The sequence below is a fragment of the Ornithorhynchus anatinus genome, chromosome 2 (genome assembly GCF_004115215.2).
Source record: "Ornithorhynchus anatinus isolate Pmale09 chromosome 2, mOrnAna1.pri.v4, whole genome shotgun sequence".
In the NCBI taxonomy this organism is placed as follows: Eukaryota; Metazoa; Chordata; class Mammalia; order Monotremata; family Ornithorhynchidae; genus Ornithorhynchus; species Ornithorhynchus anatinus.
The window spans coordinates 56,242,306-56,259,195 of NC_041729.1; the positions used below are offsets into that span (position 1 = coordinate 56,242,306).

Consider the following 16,890-nt stretch of genomic DNA (forward strand, 5'->3'; position numbering starts at 1 on the left):
AGCGGTGTGCCAGGGGCGTGTACTTGGGGGGCGTGTGGCAGGGGGCCTGTGCGGGGTGTCAGACGGGGGGCGGCGTGCCGGGGGCGTGTACTTGGGGGGCGGGTGGCAGGAGGCGTATACTTGGGGGGTGTGTGTGAGGGGCGTGTACTGGGGGGCGTGTGGCAGGGGGCCTGTGCGGGGTGTCAGACGGGGGGGGCGGCGTGCCGGGGGCGTGTACTTGGGGGGCGTGTGCGAGGGGCGTGTACTTGGGGGGCGTCAGACAGGGGAGCGGTGTGCCAGGGGCGTGTACTTGGGGGGCGTGTGCGAGGGGCGTGTACTTGGGGGGCGTCAGACGGGGGACGGTGTGCGAGGGGCGTGTACTTGGGGGGCGTGTGGCAGGAGGCGTATACTTGGGGGGCGTGTGTGAGGGGCGTGTACTTGGGGGCGGGTGGCAGGGGGCGTGTACTTGGGGGGCGTCAGACGGGGGACGGTGTGCGAGGGGCGTGTACTTGGGGGGCGTGGGGCAGGAGGCGGGTACTTGGGGGCGTGTGGCAGGAGGCGTATACTTGGGGGGCGTGTGGCAGGAGGCGTATACTTGGGGTGTGTGTGTGAGGGGCGTGTACTTGGGGGCGTGGGGCAGGAGGCGTATACTTGGGGGCGTGTGGCAGGAGGCGTATACTTGGGGTGTGTGTGTGAGGGGCGTGTACTTGGGGGCGTGGGGCAGGAGGCGTATACTTGGGGGCGTGTGGCAGGAGGCGTATACTTGGGGTGTGTGTGTGAGGGGCGTGTACTTGGGGGCGTGTGGCAGGAGGCGTATACTTGGGGTGTGTGTGTGAGGGGCGTGTACTTGGGGGCGTGTGGCAGGGGCGTGTACTTGGGGGGCGTGGGGCAGGAGGCGTATGCTTGGGGGCGTGTGGCAGGAGGCGTATACTTGGGGGGCGTGTGTGAGGGGCGTGTACTTGGGGGCGGGTGGCAGGGGGCCTGTGCGGGGTGTCAGACGGGGGGGGGGGGGCGGCGTGCGAGGGGCGTGTACTTGGGGGGCGTCAGACGGGGGACGGTGTGCGAGGGGCGTGTACTTGGGGGGCGTGTGCGAGGGGCGTGTACTGGGGGGCGTGGGGCAGGAGGCGTATACTTGGGGGCGTGGGGCAGGAGGCGGGTACTTGGGGGCGTGTACTTGGGGGCGGGTGGCAGGGGGCGTGTACTTGGGGGGCGTCAGAGGGGGGAGTGTGCGCGCGTGTGTGCGTGCGTGCGGGTGGCGGGTCGGGGGGCGGCCCGGCGGGGGGGATGCGGCTGCGCCTGGGGGCGGTGGCGGGGGCGGCGGCGCTGTCGGGCGCCTTCAGCTTCGTGCTCCTGGCGGCGGCCCTCGCCACCGACTTCTGGTACATCATCGACACCGCCCGCCTCGCACCCCCGGGACCCCCGGGACCCCCGGGACCCCCGGGACCCCCGGGACCGCCGCCGCCCGCCAACCGGACCCGGCCCCTCGGCTCCCACTCGGGGCTGTGGAGGAGCTGCCGGGGTGAGGGGGGAAATCCCGGAGGGCCCGCAGGAGGAGACGACGGACGGACGGACGGACGCACGCGGGGGGCGCCCACGTGGCGGCGGGGGAAGCGCTTCCTCTGTGCCGGGCGCTGTTCGGGGCGATCCGGAGCCGCTTCTCTCTCTGGGGAGTCGGAGGTCACGGGTTCGAATCGCGCCTCCGCCACTCGCCGGCCGGGTGACCGTGGGAAAGTCACTCCGCCGCTCTGGGCCTCCGCGGCCCCCTCCGGGAGATGGGGAATCGGCGGGGGGCCCCACGGGGGCCACCCCAGCGCTTAGGACGGGGTAAGCGCGCTTCACGGACCCCCACGTTATCGGGATTATTTATTATTGCGGGGACCTCGGGTGGTCCCCCGGGAGGCTCCCGGGCCGCCTCCTCCTCGGTTTCCAGCTGGGGGATTGAGGCCCCGAGCAGCGAAGGGACTGGCCCACGGTCACCCGGCTGGCCGGCGGAGGAGGAGGAGGCGGCGGCGGCATTCGAACTCATCACCTGGGACTCCCCAGCGCGGGCTCGGGCCACACTGAGCCGCGCGGCGTCTCTAATTCCCGGCGGATTGGCCGGGCGGGACGCCGATTGGCCGGGAGGGGGCGCCGCCGGAGGGTCCCGGGGACGCCGATTGGCCGGGAGGGGGCGCCGCTGGAGGGTCCCGGGGATGCCGATTGGCCGGGAGGGGGCGCCCCTGGAGGGTCCCGGGGACGCCGATTGGCCGGGAGGGGGCGCCCCTGGAGGGTCCCGGGGACGCCGATTGGCCGGGAGGGGGCGCCGCCGGAGGGTCCCGGGGACGCCGATTGGCCGGGAGGGGGCGCCGCCGGAGGGTCCCGGGGACGCCGATTGGCCGGGAGGGGGCGCCGCCGGAGGGTCCCGGGGACGCCGATTGGCCGGGAGGGGGCGCCGCCGGAGGGTCCCGGGGACGCCGATTGGCCGGGAGGGGGCGCCGCCGGAGGGTCCCGGGGACGCCGATTGGCCGGGAGGGGGCGCCGCCGGAGGGTCCCGCGGGTGCCGATTGGCCGGGAGGGGGCGCCGCCGGAGGGTCCCGCGGGTGCCGATTGGCCGGGAGGGGGCGCCGCCGGAGGGTCCCGGGGACCCCGATTGACCGTGAGGGGGGTTGCCGCCGGAGGGTCCCGGGGCAGCCCGGGGGGTCGGAGGGAGCCGCCGGGCTGTCGGGCCGCCAGGCTGCCAGGGTGGGCGGCCAGGAGGCAGCGGGCCGCCAGCCCCTCAGTGGGCAGGGCTGGGCTCTATCTGTTGCCGAATTGTCCATTCCCAGCGCTCAGTACAGTGGTCTGCACGTAGTGAGCGCTCGATAGATCCTCCTGAATGAATTGAGGTTGGGAGGGGCCGGCTGCCTCTCCCCTTCCCCACACCATCACGCACCATCCCACTTCCTCTCTAGCTACCCTTCAGGCCACGCTTTACACGCCCGCTCACGCCTGCTCGCGCACAATTACGCATCCCCCGCAGGTAGCCTTCCAGCCGCGTTTCGCACTCACGCGCGTTCACACAAAATCCCCCGTCCTCTCTGGGTAGCCTTCCTGCCGCCTTCTACACACGTACGCAGACACACGCTTGCACGCGATCGCGCATCCTCTTCGGGTACCCTTCGGATCGCGTTTTACAGACACGCGTGAAGACGCGCGCACAATCACGCCTCCTCTCTGGGTACTCCCAGCTCTGCCCCCTGTCAGCTGTGTGGCCGGGGGCAGGTCGCTTTGCTTCTCTGGGCCTCAGTTCTGTGAGCCTCACGTGGGACGACCTGATGACCCTGTGTCTGCCCCGGCGCTTAGAACAGTGCTCCGCACATGATAAGCGCTTAACAAAAGTATTATTACTCTTCGAACCACATTTTACACACGCACAATCACACATCCTCTCTAGGTACCCTTCCGACCACACTTAACACACGCATTCACACGGAATCACGCATCCTCTCCAGCTACCCTTCCGACCACACTTTACACACACATTCGCACGAAATCACACATCCTCTCTAGATACCCTTCCGACCACATTTTACACATCCGATCACGTATCCTCTCTGGGTACCCTTCAAACCACGTTTTACACACACACGCACACGCACTCCCATCTCCCGCACAACCACCGGCAGGAGACAGCATCAGAGACCCATTCGGCCAACACAAATCAATGACGGGAGAGCGCCGAGCTCGGTGTCTTCCAGAGGGACGGGAGAGGAGAGACCTGGGGGAGGGAGGTGTTGGGGCTAGGGCAGGTGGAAAAGGTTCTGAGGAGAGATGGGGGAAGGAAAACAGAGGGTCCGGAGGCAGGGAGATGAAGGGAAAGGCCCGAGGGAGGGCCGGAGGACCTGCGGTCGAGGCCTTGGGTCGGGGAACGGGAGGGAGGGTCGTCGGGTGGGCCCCGGCCCCGGGTGGGCAGCGCGGGCGGGAGCCAGGGGAGGAGGCCGGGGGGCCGGATTCAGCTCGCCCCGCGCCCCGGACGGTCCGCGGGAGGACGTGCTCCACCGGCCGACGGGCCCTCTCGGTTGTTTCCCGCCCCGACAGTTCCCAACACGTGCGTCCCCCTGATGAACCCCTTCCGACGGCCGGACGCCAACGTCACCGACTCCCACAAGCAGCTGCTCAGTGAGTGCCGGATCCTCCGGGGATGGGGTTTAACGATAATAAGTAGAACGACGGTATTCGTTAAGCGCTTACCACGCGCCAGGCGCCGTACCAAGTGCCGGGATGGGTACGAGCAAATCGGGTCGGACACGGCCCCTGCCCCCCACGGCGCTCCCGGTCTCGATCCCCGTTCGACCGGTGAGTTGACTGAGACGACCCGGGGAAGTGAATGACGTGACCGAGGTCACCCAGCAGACGAATGGCGGAGCGGGGATTAGAACCCGTGACGTGTTGCCCGCCAAGGCCCGTGCTCTGGCCACTACCCCGTGTCGCTTCCGTGTGCGGGAAGCTCAGATGAAGCTTTGAGATCCGTCCCAGGCTAAGGGTAAGGAAAGGTTCAGACTTTCCGACCCGTGCGCGGATATTATTTCCACGCTGGGTGCGATTTGGAAATCTGTAATTAAGGCTAAGGTCGCCTCTCCTTTCATTCCTTCAATCGATTGTATTCACTGAGCGCTTACTGTGTGCAGAACACTGTACTAAGTGCTTGGGAGAGCACAAAATAATAAACGGGCACATTCCCTGCCCACAACGAGCTTGGAGTCTAGAGGGGGAGAATCTCCTCCAAGAGGCCTTCTCTGAATAAAGCCTCTTTTCCCCACCGAGCTCTCTCTCCCTTCTGCGTCGTCTAGGCATTTGGATCTGTGACCTTTGGATGTTTGGTATTCGCCCCGCATCTTTAAATTATATATTTGAACTCTAATTTATTCATATCAATGCCTGTCTTCCCCTCTAGACTGTAAGCTCGTTATGGACGGGGAACGTGCCCGCTAATTCTGTTGTGCTGTACTCGCCCAAGTGCTTAGTACAGTGCTCTGCAGGTAGGGATGGAATGATGGATTGATTAAGGCGATGGATGGTTTCCCAGAGTCAGTCTTTTCCACAGAAGAATTTTGAATGCAGCCTAACCTCTTTCCTTGTCAGAAAAGTTCTAGTTCCTGAATGCAAGGGACCTTTTCATGGGTTCCCGTAGGGTGTAGAGAATGAAGCGGGTGGAGAAGGGAACAGACGATATGAAACGTACCGATTTTCCACTTCCCGGCCGCTGTCGGTATCTAAATTTCTTGAGGGTGGGGGACGTGACTCTTCTTAAAAATAAAAAAAAGTCATAACGATGGTTCTGGGCTTTGTTAAATGCTTACTATGTCCCAAGCACTGAACTAGATAATAATAATAATAATAATAATAATAGTGTTGGTCTTTTTTAAGCGCTTACTATGTGCAGAGCACTGTCCTAAGCGCTGGGGGAGATACAGGGTCATCAGGTCGTCCCACGGGAGGCTCACAGTCTTAATCCCCATTTTTACAGATGAGGTAACTGAGGCACAGAGAAGTTAAGTGACTCGCCCAGGGTCACGCAGCTGACAAGTGGCGGAGCCGGCATTCGAACCCATGACCTCTGACTCCCAAGCCCGGGCTCTTTCCACCCAGCCACGCTGCTTCTCTACGATATAAGCAGATAAGGCCCAGCCCCTGTGCCAAGTGGGGCTTTTGAGCCTAATAGGGAGGGACGACATTTTATGGATGAGGCGACTGAGGCACAGACAAGCGTCTCATCCGAGGTCACCCAACAGACAAGTGGCGGAGTCGGAATTAGAAGCCGGGGCTCCTGATTCCCAGTCCCGTGCTCCTTCCATTAGATCACACTGCTTCCTCTTTATTCGGCATTTCCCGGGCGCCTAGTTCAGCGAACCTCACCAGGGAGGCCCTCGATGAATACTCTTACTGCGACTACTATCCCAAGGAATCCCAGGGCCATCAGATTCTCCTAAAGTTTCCCTGCTTTCCCCCCTCCGAGGCACGGCAGACCTACAACGTGCCGAGAGGAAGCGGCAGAATGTGAGAGCTGTTATGCCTTATTATTTCACTTCATCGATCTGAATACCCTTATTCTATCAAACGGCCCTATGAACTCGGGCTGCACGGGGAGGTTGGGTTGCTGTGACACCACATTCCCCTCTATCTCTACTTTGCCCAAGGCTGGAAGAGATTACGGAGCAGGAATTTCTTGTCCCCGCTGGTGAAGTGGCCCTGATGATTTCCCGTCGTCTGGTATTTAATTTTTCCAGTTCTCATCTTAGCCTTGGATGAACGTGCGCACCTTGAGGAGGATGTCAGAGTTACCGCAAATGTCTCCTAAATTAGTTGAAGATTCCAGGAGCTTGCCAGTTTGAATTCTAGATGCGATCGCTAGAATGTCTTTATTTTATTCAAACTTGATCAGTGCCTTCGTCCTCACTAATATTTAGAGAACGTATCCCCCAGGTTACTAGGAAGCGTTGTCGGCACGACACGCTCCGAGATAGTCTTCCCTATTTTCTTCTTTTCCCCTTCCCCTTTCGCTGCCTTTGAATGGAATGGTTGTATTATAGCATCACTAACAAAGCCCTGAATTCTCAAGGGGTCCATTTGCAGCCGCGGAGCGGCGAGTCTTCGCTGCATCGTTCCCAGTCTTAACCTTACCCCCGACTCCAGCGCTTGGAACAGTGCTCCAGCGCTTAGAACAGTGCTCCGCACGTAGTAAGCGCTAAACAAATACCAACATTATTACTCTCTTTTTTTCTCCTTTCTCTTTCTTTCTTTTCCTTCTTTTCCCAGTCCTATCCCATGTCTTCATCTCGCCTCTAAATTTGTATTTATGGTCTTGACTCTTCCCCTTGCAAGCTCTTCCACTCGCATCTTGGGCAAGTCACTGAACTTCTCTGTGTTTCAGGTCCCTCATCTGCAAAAATGGAGATTCAAAAACTGTTCTCTCTCCTACCTAGGCCGTGAGCCCTAGATGGGACCTGATTATCTCGTATAATGATTGTGGAATTTGTTAAGCGCTTACTACGTGCCAAGCACTGTTCTAAGCGCTGGGGTAGATACAAGGTAATCAGGTTGTCCCGCGTGCGGCTCAGAGTCTTTAATCCCCATTTTACAGATGTATCTAAGCTAGTGCTTGGCGCTTAGTAAAGCGCCTCCCGAATACCGCTATTATTATCCCCCTGTAGGTTACGGTCATAATCAGGAAGACTAATTCCCTGGAGAAGACACTAATGGTAGGAACAGTTCAGGGAAAACGTGGAAGAGGCAGACCGGCAGCTAGATGGAGAGGGACGGTAACCATGATAACGGAGGAACAGTTAGAAAGGTGACAGGTGGTGGCAAAGGACCGGATGTTCTGGAGAAAAGATATCCATAGAGGCGCTATGAATCGGAAACGACTCGACGGCGCTTGTTAATAAAAGATTACAGTCAGAGAAGAGCAACTGGATTTTGGGCTTGAGCCGATCTGACTGATCCTGGCGTGGCCGGGTTTGGGAGAGGTTGGGGGCGGCGCGTACCTGTGTGCAAGCAGGTGCCTACGAATACTTTCACTAACCACAAATCCTGCCCCAAACATGTGCTAATAATACGCCAAGGCCTCTCCTCTCCCTTCCCCTCCCCTTCTCCATCCTCCCCACTCCCAGGCTCATCGTGGCGAGGGTCACCACCAAACCAACCACCGCCACAGGGCAGCCCCCTCCCCAGTGCTGCTCCTTAGGCAACACTTACAATTCCCCGTCATTCTATAATTTTTTGAACTACTGAACCGCTATCCCTCCTAAATGACTCGGGATTGAAGATGAGAATAGAGGGATGGAATCCGAGCAGTTCTGTCTAGGCAACTCATTTACTCGCTGGGGGGATTTCCGCAGACACCCAGACAGCTGGTTAAATGTGTTCTGTGTGACAGCCACACCGTGGAAGCCACCGACCTGAATTTTTCTCCGTCGCTAGCCGTTAGCCTTGGAACGGGACGGCCCCGTCGGAATGGAGACTTTGTTCTGCCTCGTGGGGCCTTGCACCTTTTCGTGATGATCTTGACTCCTCATGCCTTGGCCATGCGGCTCAAGGATTTTAACCGCAAGATCATCATTTAGTGGCTTTAGTGCATCATCGGGGGCAGGCAGCATTTCGAGGGTGTGACTTAGTTCTGGGGACGGTTCTATCAGATAACGGGATTCCCGATCAGGATTAGACAATCGTTCATCCGTTCGATAATATTTACTGAGTGCTCACAGTGGGCAGAGCACTGTACTAAGCGCTTGGGAGAGTATAATGTAACAGTAAACGCATCCATTCTCTGCCCACGGTGAGAGAGCACAGTCATCAGATGTACAGATGGTAGTGGTGGATGGCCCTCACTTTCAGATGCGGGAAGTTTTCTGTTAAAGAGGTTCGGATGCGGGAGAAATTCTGTTGTGGAAAAGAAGATCTCCAAGCCTTTTTTTTTTTAATGGAATTTGTTAAGCGCTTACTACGTGCCAGGCCCTGTACTAAGTGCTGGGTGGTGACAAGATAATCCGACTGGACACCGTCGCTGGTCCACAGTGGGCTCACAATCTTAATCCCCATTTTACAGATGAGGTCACTGAGGCACAGAGGAGCGACTTGCCCAAAGTCACCCAGCAGTCAGGTGGCGGAGCCGCTATTAGAGCCCAGGTCCTTCCGACTCCCAGGCCCGTGCTCTATCCACCCCGCCATGGAACGAGGCAGTTCTTTGCAGAGAAGGCACATGCTGCTCCTTCCCTGAAGAAGATCTATGATTTACAGAGGAATGTATAACTGTCCTCAGGATTCAACCCTTGAAAAGGTTTCGAAATACTTCCAGAGTGACTGGACTTTGGAAGAGAGGAATAGAATTCAAAGTAATTTGGGCAGATTGGCAAAAGAGTCTAACAGAAGCAGGAGGAGATTCAGATGGGACGAGGTCGAGGTAGTACGTTGGGAATGAGAAACAACTCAGTACGAATAACTGAATAGGCACAGTGACCGCAGAAAAAAGATCTGGGGTTCACAGTTGATCACAGGCTGCAAATCGATCAGAAACACAGGCCTATATCTGCACCTGTCATCCCTTTATCAGAACACTTGGCCCGATTTTGTCCCCTGCCCTAGAAAAAGGGGCGTAAAGACCGTAAGCCCGTCAACGGGCAGGGATCGTCTCTATCTGTTGCCGAATTGTACATTCTCTGTTTCCTCCTGGCTCCAAGCTACTCCTCGGGGTGGCCGGGACGGGACTAAAGGAAAGACCTCGAGCTGCTCAGCCTAACCCTGCTGATGTTCCCAATCAGTCGATCATATTTACTGAGGGCTTACTAAGTGCAAAGCACTGTACTAAGCACTTGAGAGAGTTCAAAGCAGTACAACGGAATTAGCAGATACGTTCCCCGCCCTTAACGAGCTTACAGTCTACAGGCGAAGTCAGCCGGCCGATCGTATTTATTGAGTGCTTACCGTGTGCGGCGCACTGTCCTCTGTGCCCGGGGGAGTACAGTAAGACAGACGCATTCCCCGCCCACAGCGAGATTACACGCTAGAGGAGATTTCCCAGCCACGTGAGGCAGGGTCCAGGGAAGGTGTTCCATCCCATCGGGGACAACCCGGCTTTCCCTGGAAGGCTGTCCTCCCGAGACTTAGACTGTGGCTCCTCCCCCTAGGGGCAGGGACTGTGTCCAACTTGAATATCATAATAATGTTGGTATTTGTTAAGCGCTTACTATGTGCCGAGCACTGTTCTAAGCGCTGGGGTAGACACAGGGGAATCAGGTTGCCCCACGTGGGGCTCACAGTCTTCATCCCCATTTTACAGATGAGGTAACTGAGGCACAGAGAAGTGAAGTGACTTGCCCACAGTCACACAGCCGACAAGCGGCCGAGCCGGGATTCGAACCCATGACCTCCGACCCCAAAGCCCGTGCTCTTTCCACTGAGCCACGCTCTCATCTACCCCAGCATTCGGTACAGAGCCCGGTGCATAGGGAGCTCTGAACAAGTACCACGAAAGAATCTCCAGAGGTCAGAATAAGAAGCCGAGGGAGGGGGTTGCACCCTAGGAAGAACGGCCTGATTTTCAATCAATCAGTCAATCAATAAATGGTATTTATGGAGCACTTAATTGCCTGCAGAGCACTGGGGTAAGCACCTGGGAGAATACAGTACCGCAGAGTGGGTAGACCGCATCTCTGCAGCGTGCAGAGAAGCAGCGTGGCTCAGTGGAAAGAGCCCCGGCTTGGGAGTCCGAGGTCACGGGTTCGAATCCCGGCTCCGCCACTTGTCAGCTGTGTGACTGCGGGCAAGTCACTTCACTTCTCGCTGCCTCAGTTCCCTCGTCTGTAAAATGGGGATTAAGACTGTGAGCCTCATGTGGGACAACCTGATGACCCTGTGTCTCCCCCAGCGCTTAGAACAGTGCTCTGCACAAGTGCTTAACAAGTACCAACGTTACTACTGCTCACGGGGAACTTACAGTGTAGAGGGGGAGAAATTCTGTTTGTGAGAGCTGACGGTGGGTGGAAATGATACATCAGAGGAATAAAAGAAGAGATGTCGTTCCCAGAGGGGGCTGGGCAATCAATCAATCAATCAATCAATGATATTTGTTGAGCCCTTGCTTTGTACAGTTGGCTCCGTGGAAAGAGCCCGGGTTTGGGAGTCAGAGGTCGTGGGTTCTAATCCCAGCTCCACCGCTTGTCAGATGTGTGACTTTGGGCAAGTCATTTAGCTTCTCTGGGCCTCAGTGACCTCATCTGCAAAATGGGGAAGAAGACTGTGAGCCCCACGTGGGACAACCTGATGACCTTAGATCCCCCTCAGAGCTTAGAACAGTGCTTGGCACATAGGAAGCGCTTAACCAATGCCATTATTATTACAGTTGCACTGTACAAAACCAACCAATCAATCGTATTTATTGAGTGCTTATTGTCTGCAGAGCACTGAACTAAGTGCTTGGGAGAATACGATACAAGAATATAACAGCTTCCTTCCCCGCTCGTATCGAGCTTACAGTCTCAAGGGGGAGACAGAGATTAATATAAAGAAATTCCAGATCTGTACATAAGTGCTGTGGGACTGAGTTGGGGTGAATGAAGGGAACGAATCAGGGTGACGCAGAAGGGAGTGGGAGAAAAGGATAGGACGGCCTAGTCAGGAAAGTCCTCTTGGTGGAGATGTGCCTTCAATAAGGCTCTGAAAGTGGGGAGAGAAATCGTCGGATATTAAACGCCCGGGAGAGTAGAATGCAGAAGAGTAGGTATAGACAATCCCTGCCCACTTGGAGCTTAGAGACTAGATAGAGGGGGAGATGAACATTAAAATAAGTTACAGATGGTTATGTACATAATGCTGTGGGGGTGGGGTGAAAATCCAAGAAATCTCCTCTAAAAGAATGAACAATGATTGCTGCTTCATCCAGTAAGTCAGTTAACTAAGGCAAACTTAAATTGCTTCTTTCCTGGGTAGAGGCCAACACCCCGACACGCTCCTCCTTCTAAACTTCTCTTAAGCAAGTCTTCGGAAGCTTTTTAAGAAACGCTTCTATAGTTAGTTACATGCTGTTCCAGAGATAGTACAGACTATGATTAGGGAGCTCTCATTGACTTGGAAAATAAAAAGCCGATCTTCACGATCGCCTGGAAATTGGAATCTCAAGTGGTTGACAAGATAGTGGACGTGAAAGAAAATGGGATTTAGAAAGATAATTGCATTGACAGGCTCTACGGAGCCCGGGGGTGTTTCTAAATACAATAGATGAATATGAAATATTTCCTGTGAGGAAAAGAAAAATCACCTTAGATTCTTCCTGAAAGTAAAATGATGGACCGCAGTCCTTGCTATCTTAGTGTGAAACTGGGGACAGCAGCTATCCATCATCCCTCTCTTTAAATGGCAGGCACTGGGAGACTTCAGTGAATTCCCTGATGCTTGTGAAAGTTTGGGCAAGAGAGAATCTGTAAATGAACTGAAGTTCCCAGACCTCGGTCCTTCTAATTTTCAAAGGCCTTCTGAAATCCCACCACCTCAAGGAGGCCCTCCTAGATTAGATTTTCATCTCTGCGAGTTATCCCCCCCCATCCCCTTAGCCCTAATAGCCACCTCAACACTCCCAGCTATCTGGAGCACTCCTGTCCGTGTGCCATTCGATCGCATTTACCGAGCGCTTACTGTGCGCAAATCACCGTACTAAGCACTTGGGAATATATCCACATACTCTAATAATAACAGTATAACAATATAATATTTGTTAAGCACTTACCATGTAATGATAATAATAATAATATCTGTGGTATTTGTTAAGTGCTTACGCTGTGCCGGGCACTGTACTGAGCGCTGGGGTAGAATATTATGCAACCACATGGAGTTCACTCTCTAAATCCCTACTGTACAGATGAGGGAACAGAGGCACAGAGAAGTGAGGTGATCTGTCCAAGGTCAACCAGCAGACGTGCGGTGGAGTCAGGATTAGAACCCAGGTCCTCCTGAATCCCAGGCCCGGGCTCTATCCACTGGGCCATGCTGCATGTGCCGGGCACCGTACCATGTACTGGGACGGAAACAAGATAATCAGGTCGGACACAGACTCTGTCCAACATGGGGCTCATAGTCTAAGTAGGAGGGAGGACAGGCATTTAATCCCCATTTTACAGGTGAGGACACTGAGATCCAGAGAAGTTAAGTGACTTATCCAGAGTCACACAGCGGGCAGTTGGCGGAACAGGGATTAGGACCCAGGTCCTCTGATCCTCGGGCCCATGCTTTTGCCATTAGGCCGTGCTGCTTCTCATTTTAATACTTACTCATATTCACTCATCCACATATTCATTGATCCATCAATCCATCAATGGTATTTATTGAGCACTTACTCTTTGCAGAGCACTCTACTAAGTCTTGGGAGAGTGCAATACAATAGAGTTGGGGGACACAGTCCTTACCCTCAAAACATCATCTGCCCATTCTTTTTCCCCATGCCATGTGTTTATTATGCCATGCCATGCCATCCCATGCCATGTGAGAAGCACTGTGTCTCAGTGGAAAGAGCACGGGCTTTGGAGTCAGAGGTCATGAGTTCGAATCCCAGCTCTGCCACTTGTCAGCTGTGTGACTGTGGGCGAGTCACTTAACTTCTCTGTGCCTCAGTTACCTCATCTGTAAAATGGGGATTAAGACTGTGAGCCCCAACGTGGGACAACCTGATTCCCCTGTGTCTACCCCAGCGCTTAGAACAGTGCTCTGCATAGAGTAAGCGCTTAACAAATACCAACATTATTACTATGAATCTGACTCCCTAACTAGATTGTAAATTCTTTGAGGATTTTACCTTTTAACTCTTTTGTTTTCACCCAAATGCCTACTACAGTTTTCTGCACACAACAAACTCTCAATAAATACTATTTATTTCTCTATTATGATCCTAAGTGCCAACTCCTTGGGACTTATGGAAACTACTGACTCAATTGGTTCCTGAAGAATTATAATAATAGCAATAATAATAATAATACTATTTGTGAAGCACTTACTACAAATCAAGTACTCTTCTAAGTACTGGGGTAGATATAAAATGATCAAGTCAAATGCTACCTTTCCCACATGGGCCTCAGAACAGGAAAGGAAGAGGTATTTAAGGAAGAGGAAAGGAACAGGTAATTAATTCCCATTTTACAAATGAGGAAGCTGAAGCACAGAGAAGGTAAGGGACTTGTCCAAGGTCACACAGGAGATAGGTGGTGGATCTGGGATTACTAAACTACTGGCACAAACTCAGATGGCAGGTGAGTAGCAGAGGCAGAATTAGAACTTAGATCTCCTTATTCCCAGATCGGGGGCTCTTTCCATCAGATCCACAGTTGTCTGGGCAGTTGTTCTTGTTTTCTCCTCTGTGACTTTTAGGATTTAACTCCCAACCTCGCTCACTGCGAAGCCTCTGACGGTTATCTGAGAGCTTCCAAGCAGAGCGGAAAAGACCCCAAATTGGATCTTGTCACCTGTTGGGTTTTCAGAGCTCCTCGGACCCTCCCAAGCCCCCGGACCTGGCATATTCCCTTTCCGAGATCCCCATCCTTTTCTCCCCCCGTGCCACCCCCACATCAAAATGAAAGGTGGGCACCTGTGATTACGATTTTAAATATAGTCATTCTTTAATTTCAGTGCATTTCAATGAACTGGAGTTTAAGAGAGGGATGGAGCTTCTGGATTGGCAAGAGTAAATCTTCCAAAAAGAAGTAAAGAAAGTTATGTCTGACACGTGCTGTTGTTTCTTATCGGGGGTTTTCTGAAATATACTGGTGAGAGAAACAGGAATCGCCAGATTGCTCATGTTGAATAGAGAGGCAGTGCATTCTGATGGCGAGCGAGCCTTGGACCAGGGGCTCTGTCCTTTGACATATGAACTGTTCTGTGGCATTGGTCAGACTTGCCGGTGTTTTACTTCCACATTTGAAGAGTGTGCCTTGGAGAAAAGGGCCCTGGGTTCAGGAGACAGGGGTTCTAATCCCGCCGGCGGCCTTCGTTTGCTGATCTCTAGTGGAGGACAAGAGGCCCTCATCTCTCAGATGGCTGGGGGCCCCAGGGTAGCCTTTTTGAAGGCTTGATTTACTAGATTGTAAATCTTTTTAATAAGCCATCTCTTAGATGGCTGTGTGACTGACACGTGTCAGGATAGCATCTTTGAAGATGTGCAGCTTAGAGATCAGAAAGGGGCAGGTCTGACTTAATTGTACCATCCAGTTTAAATCTCTTAACTGAATTTGGCCACCACAACAGGCTTTTGGTATCTCGGGAAACCGCGTGGTCTAGTGGATAGAGCGCGGGCCTGGAAGTCGGAAGGACCTGGGGTCTAATCCCGGCTCCACCTGTCTGCTGTGTGACCTTGGGTAAGTCACTTCACTTCTCTGTGCCTCAGTTCCCTCATCTGTAAAATGGGGATTGAGACTGTGAGCCCCATGTCTAACCTGATTAGCTTGTAACTAACCCCAGTGCTTGACACCTAGTAAGCGCTTAACAAATACCATTATTATTATTATTATTCAGAGGATTAATTAGGAACAGGTTTTTTTTTTTTAAAAAAAAAAAAGAACACCAGGAATCACGGTGAAACAGATGTGACAATTTAAAGAACGGTGATGTTTCTCTAAGGGTCTAGTGCTTCGGGCCAAACTGTTCAAAATTGAAAATAGTCATCGTTTCCTTGAGACTTTCCAAGCCTCATGGAAATGTTGCTGAACTTCAGCCATATTAGCTAGGGCTTCTGATGTCTTCAAAAAAAAAAAAGGGTGTACGAGCTTATTCGAGCAGCACCGTTATTGCATCTGACCAGAGCTAGTACTAGGGAGGCAAAATTTTTTGCTTTTCAAGTTCCTGCTGGAGAACAGTATATTCTCTAATGGGGCAGAGAGAGAGAAACACATTTTTATTAGTGTTAGGTCGTGATTTCCTTTTGAGAATTTTTTTTATTCCTTCTGCAAACATTTGCTGCAGAGCTGTAAAAGATGAGGTTTTTACAGTCTGAAATCTCCCACTATCATGAGGTACACACTAATTAATAAATTCTGTCGGGCGACTAATCGTTTTTTAAAGAAAGCATTTCATTAATTTTATGCTTTCTTTAGCCACTGTTGGGGGTAAGAGACCAATCCAGGAGTGGTATGAGATAATTATAAGGATTTTACTGGTACTGAACTCTACAGTGAGTCAATTGCTCCTCTGTTTTCTTTTTCTGGTTCTGTTATACTTTCCCAAGCACAGAAAACAGTAGACTGCTCTCAGTAGGGGCACAGTAAATATCATTATCAGTATCATGAAAAGCAACATGGGGCCTAGTGGAAAGAGAGTGGACCTGAGAGTCAGAGGACTTGGGTTCTAATCCTGGCTTCACCGCTGACCTGCTGTGTGACCTTGGGGAAGTCACTTAACTTCCCTGGGCCTCAGTTCCCTCATCTGCAAAATGGGGATTCAGTAGCTGTTCTCTCTCCCCCTTGTGGGACCTGATCATTAGAGCTCTCAGCAAAGTGCTTAGCACCTAGCGTGGCTCAGTGGAAAGAGCCTGGGCTTCGGAGTCAGAGGTCATGGGTTCGACTCCCGACTCTGCCACTTGTCAGCTGTGTGACTGTGGGCAAGTCACTTCACTTCTCTGTGCCTCGGTTACCGCGTCTGTAAAATGGGGATTAACTGTGGGCCTCACGTGGGACAACCTGGTGACCCTGTATCTCCCCCAGCGCTTAGAACAGTGCTCTGCACATAGTAAGCGCTTAACAAATACCAACATTATTATTATAATAAGTACTTAACAAATACTATTATTATTATTACTGTTACGACTACTTCTGCCTTATGAGACAAATGAACCATTTGGTGTATTGAAAACAGGATGAATTTACTCTAGGAGAGCCCAACTCAAAATAGACATATCCAACAGGCCTGTCCTTACGATCCTCTAGACTGTGACCTCATTGCGGGCAGGGAAAGCATCTACCAATTCTGTTCATCTACCAATTCTGTTGTACTGTACTCTCCCCAGCGCTTAGTACAGTGCTCTGCACAGTAAATGCTCAATAAACACCACTGATTAACGGATCGGTTCCAGACCAGACTAGTATGAAGCCTCCAAAAAGGAGGCCTTCCTAGAAATATAAACCCATTTGGGGGAATTTGAAGAGACGGATTTACTTTAAAGTGGTGCTGGGTAGAAATCAATATTCATGTCCTGAAACATTGCCCTGAAAATCTGAAATAAAAAGAAGAAAACAGCTTTACCGCTGGAGTTTCACAGCTGCCCCTCAGGGAGTCTGCTTTTCCCCAGACGTTTAATTTAACACACACACCGAGCCAGCTTAGAATGTGTTGAGAAAAAAAATCACAGGCCGCCAACAAGGTTCGAACAGGCACCAGGATACCTAATTAACTTTCAAATGAGAAATGATTTTGTTTTTTCATCCC

General features: G+C 53.1%; 1 protein-coding gene across 2 annotated transcripts in view; it reads left to right on the forward strand.

Annotated features, from left to right (window-relative positions):
- The first annotated feature begins 1,263 nt into the window (after window positions 1-1,263).
- The window catches only part of TMEM114 (transmembrane protein 114), a 34,004-nt gene continuing 18,377 nt past the window's right edge, over window positions 1,264-16,890 (forward strand). For both annotated transcript variants that reach the window (XM_029057984.1, XM_029057985.1), the window contains exons 1-2: window positions 1,264-1,498; window positions 4,036-4,116. In XM_029057984.1, coding sequence (XP_028913817.1) covers window positions 1,264-1,498; window positions 4,036-4,116 — 316 coding nt within the window. The remainder of the gene's footprint in view (window positions 1,499-4,035; window positions 4,117-16,890) is intronic.